At 42.5% G+C, this 15,264-nt stretch overlaps 1 protein-coding gene across 2 annotated transcripts in view; it reads right to left on the minus strand.

The window, feature by feature from the left end:
* TENM4 (teneurin transmembrane protein 4) overlaps positions 1–15,264 on the minus strand; it is a 1,707,472-nt gene that overhangs the window by 186,682 nt on the left and 1,505,526 nt on the right. For both annotated transcript variants that reach the window (XM_069070949.1, XM_069070950.1), the window contains one exon: positions 3,241–3,426. In XM_069070949.1, the coding sequence (XP_068927050.1) occupies positions 3,241–3,426 (186 nt within the window). The remainder of the gene's footprint in view (positions 1–3,240; positions 3,427–15,264) is intronic.

Raw genomic sequence — 15,264 nt, forward strand, 5'->3', positions numbered from 1 at the left:
GTCCCAGGTTCCGTCCTTCTCTAAATCTTAATGATTCTATTAGGAGTAGCACGAATGTTTCAGGAGCTGTAGGCTTTTGTCCCCTACAGGTCTTTAAGTGGCAAAGGACATAAAGAAGCTGTCATTGAGTAGTGTTTCTGCCACCTGAACAGATTTCACACAAGGGTGTTATACTATCCACCGAGGACTGAAGGACACATCAAGGCATTCAGTGGCTAGCTTCTACATGGTAGCAGGAAGTCTCATTCACTATGAGTCACACCTGTTTCTTAACCTGAGCTGAGGAGTCACTAGAGGAGTGGGGAACGGTTCTTAAAAAGCTGGGACTCCTAGATTCACCTGCTAACTATCTAATTACAGTTTTTGTTGCTTGGTCATTTTTCAGTCGTGTCCAACTCTTTGTAACCCCATTTGGGGCTTTCTTGGCAAAGATACTAAAGTTATTTGCCATTTCCTTTTCTAGCTCATTTTACAGATGAGGAAAGTGAGGCAAACAGGATTAAGTGACTTGTACAGGGTCACACAGCTATTAAGCATCTGAGGCTAGATTTGAAAAAGAAAAAAGTGCCCCACAACAAACAGACAAACATTTCCCATCCCCTAGACTCAGTTTAAGACTATAAGGAGTGCTTTGGTTTGGGTTCATCTGTTGATGAAGCAAGTCAAACTGCTATCTCAACAAAGCAAGAAGCTAGCAGGAAGGCCAGCGAGGAAAGGCATAAGGAAGCTGGGTTTTATAGCAAACGGTAATGGTCAAAGGTGGGCTATGTGGTATAGAGGAGAGATTCCAGGACTGGAAGGCAGGAGAAGTGGGTTCTAATTTCAACTCTACGTCTACCTGGCTGTGTGACTCTGGACAAATTACCTGCCCTCTGAAGGCGTTGGTTTTTCCATTTGTAAAATGAGGGAGGTGGCATTTTCACTGACCATTCAGAGTTGTCTGGAATGTTCCCCTTCCTCATCTCTGACTCCTGGCTTCCTTCAGGTTCTGTCTAAAATCCCATTCATGAGAAACCTTTCCTGGCCTCCCTTAAGGCTAGGGCCTTCCCTCTGTTGACTATTTCCAATTTATCCTGTATAGATCTTGTTTCTACATAGTTGTTTTTATATTTTCTATTGGATGGAGCTCCTTGAGGAGAAAAATTTATCCCCCATCTCTTGGCATGGTTCCTGGCACGCGGTAAGTACTTAATAAATGTCTACTGACTGCCAATCTCTCAGGTGCCTTCTGACTTTATCAATCAGTGTTTACAGGTTCTTTCCAGCTCTCACATTTGGTATTCTAAGATCCCTTCTAACACCCAGGACCATGCTCTGTACTCAATTGTCTCTTAATGAATGTTTGCTTTTATAAATGAATGAATACTTCCATCTAACTAGGACTGTTAAGGGAGCAGGAAAGAGGCAAAAGAAGGAAGGGGCCAGAGCTGAATGGGAAGCTGGATATAACATATACTCCCCTGCTGTGACTATCAAGGAGCACTCAGCAGGACTTGGGAAGCTTGGAGTGAGTTCTGAGGTTGGTGACTGTTGTAACTGGATGTGAAGGGTGCTGAGCCTGGTCTTAGCTCTCAGAGGACAAGGACTGGAGCCTTGTTCATCTTTTTTACCTTCTTTAGCACACAGAAGAGGTATTCAATCAATGGCTGTGTACATGCCTTATCCCTAGACTGTTAATTCCTTGAAGACAGGGTCTGGGCTTATAGTCAAAAGACCTTAAGCAAGGCCTCTTTACTCTCTGACCCAGGGAAAATAATTTTTTTAGGCTTTTGAAGAAAAACTTTCTAAACTGTGAAAAACTATTGAAATACGAGTTATTATAATCTTATCCTCTTCCTTGGTGTTTAGCATAGCAGAGGACACAGACTAGGGTTAGAGACAAGGGCTTAAAATTGTGATTTTACTGGTACAGGGAGATCCCTCTCTATTTGCATAGTTCTAACTTAGGTCTAGAATGTTGCCTGGGGGCACTGAGAGGCAGCCAGGTAATGGAGTAGACAGAACACTAGGCTTTAAGTCAGGAAGAACTGAATTCCAAAAATGCCTCAGCACTTATCAGCTGTATGCCTGGACCAGTCACTTAAAGGCGTCTGCCTCAGTTTCTTCAACTCTAAAATGGGGGATAATAATAGTACCTATAGGGGTGGCTAGGTGGCACAGTGAACAGAGCACTAGCCCTGGAGTCAGGAAGACAAGAGTTCAAATCCGGCCTCAGACACTTAACACAAAAACTAGCCGTGTGACGTTGGGCAAGTCACTTAACCCCAACTGCCCACCAAAAAGCAAAACTAAAATAAAATAATAGTACCTATCTCTCAGGGTTGTTTGTTGTGAAGACAAAAATGAAATATTTTTAAAAAGTACTTTGCAAACTTTAAAGTACTACATAAATGCTAGCAAGAAATAGTTATAATAAATACTAAGAGACATTAAGTGACATTTTTCACACTCACACAGTTAGTATTTGTCAAAGGCAGACCTTAAATCTCAGTTTTTCTGGCTCTGAGGACAGCTTTCCTCTCCTGCTGAGTGCTTACAAAATATCTGTAGGATTTACCATTTACATTTGTTGAATTGAGTTAGTGTAAACCCAACCCCTTCCAATTAAATAGGAAGCCTCAACTATTCAACCTGTAATCTGATCCTTGGTGAGAAAGAATTCTGTATACATGCTCAAGAAATATTAGCAGAATTGAGTAATAATAGCCTGTATTTTGTTTTACAAAGTGCTTGACGTGCCTAATCTCATTTGGTCTTCCTAACTATACTCTGTGAAATACATGTAGTGTATATCATTGCCTTCATTTTTCAGGTGAGAGAGTTTTCCCCAGAGTCACAAAACCAGCGTCAGAGCCGGTACTGGAACCCAGGGATGCCTCCAGACCTAAAGTTCTTCAGGGGATACCATAGTGCCTGGGTCAAGAGTGTGTCTGGGGGTGGTGTGGGTGGGGAGCCAGGAGAATTAGGGATGGGTACTGCTGATTTAACTTTTTGATGAGTACATGGCAAAGCTGGTAATGGCATCACTCAATGAAAGGACATTCCTGCTGCGTTCCCACATGGAAATGGACGATGTCAGAAGTGAAATCCACAAGGAGGGGTGCTCATGCTGCACCACGTCATGTAGACCCAATGAGACATGCTTCTTCTGCCTCCTCCCACCCCTAACTTCCTACCCCCCACCCCACCCCCACCCCAAGTCTACCAATGCCTTTACAGATTGTTTTCCTTTCCCCGTACCAATGGTGCAATGTTCTCCATTCCAGCCTGGGCTGCATTCACATTTGCCATCCCGGCAGGTCCCGTGCTCGTTACAGCGAGGGTGACACGCCCTCTGATCACAGGTTGACCCCATCCAGCCATCCTCACAGCGACAGGTGCCTCCCACGCAGACTCCATGGCCTCCACAGTCCGACGCACAGATCTCTGGGGGCACAATCAAGAGAGGCAGGAAGGGGGTGGGGAGGAGAGGAAGCAGGAGAAGACAGTGGGGGAAAAAGAATGAGAAAAAACCCAAACATTGAGTGTTCCTCTCTAGAAAAGCAGCCACACTTTACTTAGCATCACAGGAATGAAAGCAATCTCTTGGGGTTGCTAACACAAATCCCCTGGGACAATACAAATCCAAGGGGCAGCTGACTTTCCCCTCTTTGTCCTCAATTTCCCTCACCCCTTTCTCTTTTCCAAATGGACAAGTCTGGCTCACTAAGCTTTTATGTTTGCCAGTTCCAAAGGGGAAAGCCCTTCTGAACAGATGTAAGGAAAGTCAAATTTAATTAAAAATTGGTTGTATGGAAACAATCCAGAGATGAATCACTGATAATAAAGTTAAGTGATGTCAAAGTCTGTGTAACACATTTAAACAGGGGTTCTAGCTGCTGTGTTTTCTTTTCCAAACCTTGCCCTTGCCATTGGAAGAGGGGGAAGGAAAGAAAGGGGGGGAGAAGTAGCAGAGGATTATTCCTATTTCACAGATAAGGAATCTGAGGCTCGGTGAGGGTCTGAGATGAGCTCTTAGGTCACATGGTTACGAAAAGGCAGAGCTGGGTCTTATTGCCATGTTTTCACTAATCACAGTCTTCTAAGAATACACAAAATATTTTGCCTGGTCCATAGTAATGTACTTTTTAGGTGTTTCAAGAAAACATTTACTAAACTGTAAAACACTTTTGCTGCTGATTTAACTTTTTGATGAGTACACAGCAAAGCTGGTGATGACATCATTCAATGAAAGGATGTTCCTGCTGTGTTCCCACATGGAAACGGAAGATGTAAGAAGTGAATTCCACAAGGAGAGATATTCATGCTACACCATGTCACACAAACCCAATGAGACATGCTTCTTCTGCCTCACTGCCTCTTCACACCCCTCACCCCCTAACCCCCCACCCCCAGCCTAAAAATGCCTGCTTTGATTCTTCCATCTTGGTACCCAAACCTGAGAAACTCTTCTTCTCATCAGCGCTTTTCTACCTCATTTCCTCCCACTCTGCTTTCTGGCAAGCAGACCTATTGACCACCCCCAACCTTGTTCCACTTTGTCCATGATCACACATGCCCTTTCCCACTCATGAAATGCCTTTCTTCCACAAATCAGCTTTTGACATTCTGTTTTCTTCAATTAAAAGTACCTCACTTCAGATGACACTGAAGCTTTCCCTGATCTTCCCCAGACACAACCCTCCAAGCTGAAAGTGACCTCTCCCTCCCCAAATTTTCTTTAGCCTTTTTTTCTAACTTTTAATATTTTCCAGGTTTATATTCTACGCTGTTACATGATTTTTTTTGCACATGTTATATCCCCGATATTTTTAGATTCTTTGTACACAAGGCTTAGATGATATCACTTTTTGTATGTTAGTACTTACCAAGGCATACACAGGAAGGGTTTAATAAATCTGGTCAAATTGAGTTGTGTCTCTCTGGTAATTGTGACATCTCTAATTTATCTTGAATCAAATTCTTTTTGACCCTTTAATAAAAGCAAGCCTACCTTAGGCTCAAATGACTCATTTTTGGTTTAGAAGGGGCCTATATTCTATCTGGGCACTGAATACATTTTTTTTAAGTTAAAAGGATCATTGTGGGAGAGGGCATAGAATCATCAGGGGGACTTGAGTTCAAATACCACCAAAGACACAAGTTATGTGACCCTGGGCAAGTCATTTAACATCCTTGTTCCTCAAGTCCCTCAACTGTCAAAGGGGGTCTTTGATGTAGATGATCTTTGAGATGCCTACCAAACCCTAGGATCTTATGCTCTGGTTGCCAGAGTAGGCTGCAGCAACAAAGGAAAGAGATCTTATATCCTTTTTTAGTTTTGACTGACACGATTTCTCTGGGCCTCAGTTTCCTTATCTGTGAATAAGAGTGTGGGACTTTGTAACCAGTGAGGTTCTTTCTAGCTCCAAATTGTGATCCTGTGGGTCATCCTCCTGTAAATGAGAGCCAGACACAGTGGAAGAGTAGAAAGGCCCTTGGCCTGCGAACTGTGTAAACCGAATTCTAGTCCCTACTGTGTTAATCGCTAGCTCTGTGACTTAGGGCTAGAAGAATTCTCTCCCTCTGAAAAGTCACTGTCCTTTGTACTTGTCATGTCCTCATCATAGTCTATGTTACTTGTATACACATGTTATTTGTGTATGTATTTTCTTCCCATCACCAGTTGTCTTGACTTTTGTCTTTTCACTGGACTTCAATGACTCTGGAAGAGAGAGTGAGGCTGGTGACTTTGGGCCATTCTGCTTCACTTAAATCCAATCCACCCGGGAGTCAAGATGTTACCCTGTGATGTCATTGGTCCTCTTCAAAAATAACGGATGAACAATAACAATATCCCCTCTATCATCTCCTTAAAAGACTCACCGTGGGCAAGTCACTTAACCTCTTGGTACACTGGGCAATCCTCAATGACTTTAATTTGCAAAGAAGCTGGTGACTTGCTTTAGCAGAAGGAATTTCCTCTTCTGAGAGTTCTCTATAGCAGTAAAATCAGAGGACCAGTCTCCCTATCCAACCATAAGTAAGGCCTTGAGGATCTTCTCTGTGGGGCCTATATCGAAAGCCTTAGGCAGGGGGGTTACAAAGACAAAAAGGAAACAGGAACTAATGTTCTGCAGGCGTGAGTGATATTCTAAATGCCTCAGAGCCCCATGTTCCTACTGGTTCTATGACATGCATCCCAGAAGGTTGGTTTCTTCCTTATGCAGGTGTGCGCTGTACCAACAGCTGTTCCAGGTCATAGGCACAATGAGCTTGTGCATTTTTTGAGTCTCATCCAAGGCTTGGCCTGTTTGAATGCTTTACACGACTTGGAGTGATTTAGTCTAAATTTGTTTGCATCACTCCAATTAACAGAGCTCCACAAATGAGAGCAGGTCAGAAATTTCAACCAGGTGAAGAGACCTCTTCTCTCACAAGACAACTTTGCTCAGAGGTGAGGTGAGGGCAGCTGCAGATCTGACCCCTGAGGAAAGTGTTTATGCATTTCCTGGCCCAAGGAAGAGGGAGGGGTTCTCCAAAGCTGTAAATGGCCTCCATCCTTTCACACACAGGTCAAAGTAGTTGGGGCTCCCCTAAGACGAAGGAGGACAAACAACAGGCACTGACTAGGCCTCCCTCCTGCCTTTTGTCAATATTCTCTCTCTCCTTCCTCCTCTTCTTCTTCCCCCTTCTCTCTTCTTCTCTTTCCTTCTTTCGTCCCCCCCTCCCCTCCTCTCTTCTCCTCTTTACTACATTCTAGTGGGAGTGACCCTCAGGTCTGCCTTGGCTCAGGGGCAGAGCTGGTGTTATAATCTACAAGTTTCAGGAAAGATGGTGGGGGAAAGGGGTGATGGTCCTTCATTTGCCTAGTTCAGGGTATTCTTTGGATGGCAGTTTAGGGTGTGAAAGCCATAAGCAAATAGCACATCTGTTAAATGAGGTGTAAGCCTACAGACAGAATATTTTCTACTATTCAAAAAGGTGGTATTCCCTTCTAACCCCACTCAAGAGACTTTAAATGGGGCCAGTTGTAATTTGGTCCCCCAGTGGGAAGACAATTTTCACTTGTTTTCTCAAGTGACTTTTTTTTTTTTGGAGACAGCTGCAGGTTCAGTGGATTAGAGCACTGGATCTGGAATCAGGAAGATCTGAGCTCAAATATGACCTCAGACACTTATGTGCTATGTGACCCAAGATAAGTCACTTTACCTCCGTTTGCCTCAGTTTCCTCAATTGTACAATTGGATAGTAACAGCACCTACCTCCCAGGGATATTGTGAGGATCAAATGAGATATTTGTAAAGAACTAAGTGCTATATCAATGCTATTATTATTGTAGTAAAAAAAATGTATAATAGTGGTATGGTCTAATGCAGGAATGGGGAACCTGCAGCCTCAAGGTCACATGTGGCCCTCTTGGTCTTCAACAGCAGCCCTTTGACTAAATCCAAACTTCACATGTGGCCTTGAGGCCACAGGTCCCTATCCCTGGTAGAGAAAACACTAGATTTGGAATCAATAAACTTAAGTACTGAGCCTGCCTACACTCCCTTTGCAACAAAAACCGCTGACCCAAGCAATTGATGATGCATCGGGAGGCTGTGAGAGGTTTTCTACTGGAATGTAGCCTTCCAGTAACTACAGTCTTTCATCTTTCTGCTTTTTAAGAAAATCTGCACTATGTAAAGGTCTTTCTATGTTCTTCGTATTCATCATACTTGTTGACTTTAATTGCATTACAATATCCTCTTACATGAATGCACCACAATTTATTTAGACATTATTTTATGGCAGGACATTTACGCTGTTTTCAGATATTTTGCAATTCCATATACTACTACTATAGCAATCTTCGAAGAGTTAGCTTTTGCTTGCTTTTGTTTTTTTGTTAATAGTTTTAGGATACATGCCCCAGACAGAATCACCAAAATCAAGGATAAGTGACTATTTTTGTAACTTTACTGTGGGCTAACAGACTGCTGTCTAAAAAAAATTCCAGTCAGTCAACAAGCATTAATTAAGCACCTACTGATTGTCAGGCACTGGGCTGAGAGAGTGCCAGGAAAATAAAAAGAAAAGGCACAAACTAGTCCTTGCTCTCAAGGAACTCACAGGCTGGTGGGAGAGACAACATGAAAACAGCTATGAAGAAACAAGATACACACAGAATAAATTGGGGGTAAACTGAGAGGATTTATAAATGGTTAATAGATGATGGCTCCACACTCTGTGTGAGCGAGAAGCTCACCATCTCCAGATCCAAACCACTCTACTGTTGGACAGGTGGTTACTGGGATATTTTTCCCTAGAAAGAACCAATATTTTTTCTCCCCATATCTTCTACTGATTATTACGAGTCCTGCCCTCCAGTACCAAATAAAATATGGCTAGATTTTCTGCCAAACAACTACCTTTCATGATGAAGCACGGATGGAAAGAACCTGGTGGCCCTTTGGTCTCATCCCCTCATCTTGTGGACAAGGAAACAAGCGCAGAGAGGAAGAGTTAATGACCAAGATGGTGAGCCAAATTCAAAGAGAAATGCGTTCTGCTTGCCACCAGGCGGGCTAACCTGGTGCAACCTTCATTTTACAGAAGAAGGGAAGTGAATTCTACAAGTCACACAGTAAGAAGCCAAGGGTTAAGTTACTGGACAGTTATTATATGCATTGGTGGAAGGACTTTCTGTACCTAGAGTTCCCTACACTTTGATGAAATCAAAGATTTGGATAAAAAAAATAACAAAAATGAAAGGCAGTTTTAAATAAGAAGAAGGCACAGATGAGGAGAGACTTCTCAGGGAGATAACTGGTATGCTCCACTCAAATTATCTGGTCTTTACTTATGTCTCTACCTGCCCTTTATCTGTCCTTGAGGGCAGGGATTCTTTCTGTCTTTGTACCCTAGCCTCACAGAGCCTATTCTGACTCCTAGCATTTTGTGTGCCTATCCCCTATTGCTACAATGCTCTCCTTCCTCATCTCTGCCTCCTGGCTCCCCTCAAATCTCAGTTAATCTCCCACCTTCTGCAAGAAACCTTCCCTTAATGCTAGCACCTTCCCTCTACTGATTATCTCCACCATATACTGTCTTTATCTTTTTTATACAAACCAATATACAAAGAGTTATTTTCAGGTTGTGTCTCCCATTAGACCAAGAGCTCCTTTTGAGTAAGGGTGGTCTTTTGTCTTTCTTTGTATGAATGAAAGAAATTAGTGCATTCTAGGCATCCATGACTGCCTATCTTGTCAACAGCCTGCACCTCCGCTAACTTCACTGACTGCCATGGAAGGAAACCAAGCTGCCACGCAGAGGCTGGAAGGCCCAGAAAACAGCAGCCAGTTGGCATTCTTTGCCTTTGTAATGAAACCCAGGGACCTCTTCTACCTCTGGCAGTGTTTTTGTTCTGAGCTCCGGTTGTATTCAAGCCAGATCCCAGCACAAAACTCAGCCCTTTGGGTACATTCTCACACATGGTTTGGTTACACTACCAGTGAAGAGAGAGGAATCTTCCATCTAAATATTTCTCTAAGTTTCTTGTTTAACTCAGGGCATTCCTTCTGCCGCTAGCCATTAAACTGCCCTGAGGACATCTGCTCCCTACATTAGAACTTTACAAGCTGGGGCTCCCTCCCCTATGCCAGCCTTTAATGGCTGAGGTCTGATCAGGAGTAGCCTTCACATTTATGGGGTGCTAATAGAAAAGATCAAACCCTGTTGGGGTCTTGGTTTTCATTAAACAGATGGGCCTTTCTGGTTGCCCAGGCAAAGAAGAGCAACAATCTGAAAAGGGGAGGGAAAACCTGGGATCAGAGCATCACAATGGCCTCCGATGTATGATGTTCAAGCTAGAAGGGTCCTCGCTGCACAGAACATTAGGACAGAGAACACAGAAGGCTAGAGCTGGAAGGCGTCAGAAAGAAAGCTCACCTAGTTCTATTCTTGTTTTATGGAAAGGGATTATGAGTCCCAGAGAAGGTAAGTTATGTTTCAGGTTACACAGTGAGAAGCAATGTTAACATCTCTGGTTTACTTTCTTTGATATTCATACTCAAGCCATTCATGTTTAGACCACTGAGGTCGCTGGTTTTAGCCTTGGTACTATTCTTAGACACTATTTCCAGTTTACTACTCCTGGGGAATTTCTAAGCCTCTCCAATGACGTTCTTATGTAGAATGTTATATTTGATCCATTTGACTCATACTCTAGAATTCTCCATCTCCTGGATGTTTGCATGTCCCACTCTAAAGAACCCTCTACCTTGGGGTCCTCTCTGCTGATTGGACACTTCCTACCCTGGACTATTCTTTCTTTCTTTTTAAACATCTTTCCACATTAGTCATGTTGTAAAGAAGAATTAGAACCACAGGGAAAAACTAAGAGAAAGAAGAAACAAAAAAAAAAATAGAGAAAATTGAATTCTTCACTCTACATTCAGACTCCATAGTTCTTTTTCTAGATGTGGATAGCATTTTTCATCATGAATCTTTTGGAATTGTCTTAGATCTTGTATTGCTGAGATGAGTTAAGTCTATCAAAGTTGTGGACCATTATTTCTTGAGAGGCCCTTCACCCTTGTCTGGACTGATTCTCCATTTCCTCACCTATAGCTTTGCCCCAACTAGGGTACCCTTATCCCAGGGCTTCATTGTCATTTCTAATCCGGGGCTATCTTGATTTTTTTGTTTTATTATCTCCTACATTAAGATACAATCTTTATGGGTCTCAGTTTCCCCACCTGCAAAATAAGGGTTTTGAAAAGAAAGACTTCTAGGTTTCTCTGAAGCTCTAAATCCAAGGATCCTACATAAAACCTGATAACAGTATCTGAGCTATACAAATGTAAGTTATGACTTTCATATGTATAGGATTTCCACACCATAGGGCCACATTCTTATAGATCTTGTTTCTTTGCCAAAAGATAAAACCCCTCTTCTTAAAACATGGGGCACTTTAGCTAGATTTCCTCTGTAAATATTTTCAAAATCATTATCCTACCACAGTGGCAGACGAATGTTGAAAGCAGGTGGACGGGGCTGTCTGTTGACCATGCATTTGCTGCATGAATTTAACTCGAGACTTCATAAGAACTTTGAAGTTTTTTATTTTTTTTAACCACAGACTTGACAAGTTTGCTTCTGATCTGGGAGCCAGATGAATTTTTTTCTGCTTTCAGGAAAGAAAAACAACACAAGGGGAAAAAAGGCATAATGTTCTCACCCTCAAGTTGAGACTGTAATTAATGTAACCTAAGGGTATACAGAAGGGCCTTGAAGAATCCTCTGGAAAGTCTCAAAGAATGAGGCTCAACACATCTGTCCAATTTACTACCTAAACCATATGGAAATTTTCCTTCTGACACTAACTAGCTGGATATGTTATATGACCTCTCTGAGCTTTGGTCTGTTCATCTGTAAAGTGGGGATGAAAAAAAATGGCCTAGGGTAGTCATTTCACAGGGCAGTTAAGATCTAATGAGATCATTTGGCCACCTTCATTCTATATACAACCCCTCCTACATGTCTTCTCTAGCCTGGGAACAAAGATCATATGATAGTACCATTGTTCTATGACTCCCCTTACAACTCCAAAGCTTTCTTTGACCCCAATACCCCTCATCGGCTACTACTATGGTATATGCACTGTCTCCTGCTACTAGATTGTAAGCTTCTTGAGGGCAAGTACTGTATTGTTTTTTCTATTTGTATCCTCAGTGCTTAGCACTGTGCCTGGTATACAGTAAATGCTTAATAGATGTTTTTCATTCATTCACAGATGTCACTGATCTTGTTCTATGCAAAGGCTGGAGCCTCTGTGGCCAGCAGATTTTTCAACAAATATTCCTTAATTATGTACAAGGCTCTATCTAGAATGCTGGGAATATAGATAATTAAGACAAATAATGTTAACACAAGGGGGCAAAGTGATAAGTGAATAGGAAAGGTATAAACAAATTGCTCTGAGAACTCTAAGAAATGGAGAGAGCATATACATTTAGCTGAGGTCATGGAAAAGTTCATGGAAGAGGGATGTCTAGAATATTTTCAAGTATGGCTAAGAAGGCTGGTGGCATCAGACTGCGGATAGCCTTGAATGCCAACTCAAGGAATCTGAAATTGACCTTATAGGATTCTGAACTAAGCAGTGACATGATCAAAACAAGAGAGTAGCCCAATGGGCAAAAGTTACAGTGAGGCACCATGGTTCAACAGAAGAAAGAACTTTCAGACTCTTAGAAGTATCCCAATATGGAGCAGACTTCCTTAGGAGACACTGAGCTCCCCTGGAGGCAGTTGTGTCCTTGTCAAGGATGTTGTACCGGCTTAGATATGGCTCAGGCAATGGGCTCTTAGGTCCCTGGTGACCCCAAGTCTAGCTCTCATGTATACAGTACAGAGTTCGCAATATGCTTTATATAAATGGTAGACAGTGGACAGTCTGAACTGACATACATTATATACATTATACACATTATCTCCTCTGATCTCCCTTACTAGGGAGGCAGTGTAGTATGGAGGAAAGGACATGGGATTAGGAGCCAGAGGAACTGGGTTTGAATCCTGTCTCTACCTCTGTGATCTTGGACAAATCTATTCATTTCTCTGGCCTTAGAGCCTTCATCTGTAAAAAGTTTGGGTTTTGATAACCTCTATGGTAACCCTGAGCAAGTCACTTAACACTGTTTGCCTAAGTTTCCTAATCTGCAAAAATGAGCTGGAGAAGGAAATGACAAAACCAATTCAGTATCTTTGCCAAGAAAACCCCAAATGGGATCACAAAGACTTGGGCACAACTGAAACGTTGAATAATAACAACAAAGGTCCCTTCCAGCTCTAAAGCCATGTTCCTGTGACCCTGCAACAAATCTGATTCGTGCAGGATCACACATTTAGTGAATGTCTGAGGCAGGATCCAGACCCGGCTGACTGTCAGTTTAGAGTGTCCACCATACCATGCTGCATAATAGGTAAGAGGCTTCAGCTCATCCACTGACTCTAGGGGTAACGCTGACAGGAAAGCAAGGAGGCTAAGCCTCCTGACAACGCTGCAGGATATACAAAAAGAGAAAAAGTCCTCTAGCTTCTCACAGCAGACGCTAATCACCCCATGAGCACTTAGAAGTCCATGGTCTATTAAGGCAATGTTTTAATTCGTCTGGACTTATTTTCACAATCCTGTTCATTAAAAACGTTGGGAGGAGAAGGAGTCACTGCTCTCAAATGGGAAAGAGATCTGCATAATTTTCCCATCAAATCACTTCCACTTGTGAAGATGCCCTGAACTTGACCCGGCAGAGACACAAGGCTCACCGCCAAGAGAGAGCCCCGCAAGCTGAAGAGGACTGATGCAGATGGAAATTGTTTCTAAAATTCATGAGGAGGGAAGGCAGAGATGGGCTGCATTTCTCCTTGGCTGAATCTGCTAATGACTTGAAATTTGGTGTTCAAATGTAAGATCTGGTGAAACCATTCGGTGCCTCTCAGGACTGAGGGCACACAGAAGGACCTGGAGAAGCTTTAAAAGGCAGCCGCAATCCTGGCCTCGCTGCTTGTTAGGAGGTGACTGGAGTCAGGTGAAGGTCTCACCTCTGCTCCTTCCTACTCAGGTCATCTCAGAAAGTCGAATAACATTCCTGGGTCTTAGTTTTTTTCATTTGTGAAATGAGAGGGTGTCATTCTCCACCTATTCTGTGTCATGGTCTTTTTTGGCAGTCAAGTGAACCCCTTCTCAGAATTACTGTTATTTTTATTAGGAGGCAAGTGGGGCTCAGTAACTTTCTCAGAGTTACCTAGCTAGTAAGCATCTAGGGCTGGATTTGAACTCAGGTCCTCCTGCTTCCAGGACTGGTGCTCTATACACTGTGCACCTAGCTGCCCTCCAGAATTATACATAAAATACAAAAGAAACCAATTATATTTAAATTAAGATGTAACTATTTTCCCCACCAAATTCATGGACCCTCTTGCAATTTATCTAAAAGTCCAGGTTAAGAATCCCTGGACTAGATAATTTTTGGGATCCCTCTCAGCTCTAGGAAGTACTCTAGGAAGCCTCAGTTCCCTCCTTTATAAAATGGGGATATTACAATTCTTGGACAATGAACTTCACAGGACCATTCTGAGGAAAGTACTCAGTAGTCTTTAAAATGCTAAATAAAGGTGAGACATTGCTATGATTTTGTATATGATCTTCAGTAGGATTTCATGTTTCATAGCCAGCTCCTAGAATGTTGGCCATGAAACCATCACCTCTATACTTTTAGAGCATACAGAATCTGCATGAACCTTGCAACTGAACAGGTAGAGATACCCAGAGTGACTACAGGGTGACAAGGGGGAATTTCACAGGTGGCCAAGAGATCGTCTCATGGGGTGACATGATGGAATGGAGGTCTCCCCTCCTTTAGTGACTCCTGCCTACTGTTCTGTAATTGTTTCAGATTTATCTTTCCCGGAGCTGAGCAGAGGGCCTGAGTCTCGGACTGCTTTGTGTTCTAATGCAGTAAAGCAAGGCACCAGAGGAGCTCAGTACCACTTTATTAGATTAGAAGTCCCATGATGGTCCCAGACCATGTATGGGTATTTATATCCCCAGTATCTAATACATGATAAGTACTCAGCATAATAGATTCAACCTCATTCATTCATTTGTTCATTCATTCAATAAATACCTCTTGACTAAAGAAGCAATGGGGCATATTTCAAGAAGACCTGAGTTCAAAACCTGCCTCAGATACTTACTAGCTGTGTGACCCTGGGCAAGTCACTTAGCCTCTCTGCCTCAGTTTCCTCATCTGTGAAATGGGGATAATAATGGCACTTATCTCCTGAGGTTGCCATGAGAATAAGATGAAGTAAAATTTTAAAGTGCTTTACACATCTTAAAGAGTTTTATAAATGCCAGTTATCACTAGTGTTACTATTTTTATGTGGAGTCAGGAAGACCTGAGTTTAGATTCTTTTGCTTAACCATAAGCTAGTAAGTTTACCTATTTCCATTGCTTCATCGATAAAATCATGATTAAAAAAAAAAGTCCCCGTAGTACCTACCTCACAGGGTTACTGAAAGGTTTGGATGCTGAGTTCGTAGCACATAGTAGGCACTTAATTAATGTGGACTGATGGATGTGCTGTGCCAGCCTTACAGAGCTACATATGCAGGTCTGCTCTTGTGTTTGCCATCTCCAGAAAACAGCCACAGGAAGGAGAGGGGGACCAAAGGCTGGGTAAGGATGGTCAGTGTCAAGGGAAAGGGGCATGAATTGAGGACTCTCCTATCTG

The sequence above is a fragment of the Petaurus breviceps genome, unplaced genomic scaffold, assembly GCF_028583685.1.
Source record: "Petaurus breviceps papuanus isolate PSGF00001 unplaced genomic scaffold, PetGlider_PUasm1.0 90823, whole genome shotgun sequence".
Classification (NCBI taxonomy): Eukaryota; Metazoa; Chordata; class Mammalia; order Diprotodontia; family Petauridae; genus Petaurus; species Petaurus breviceps.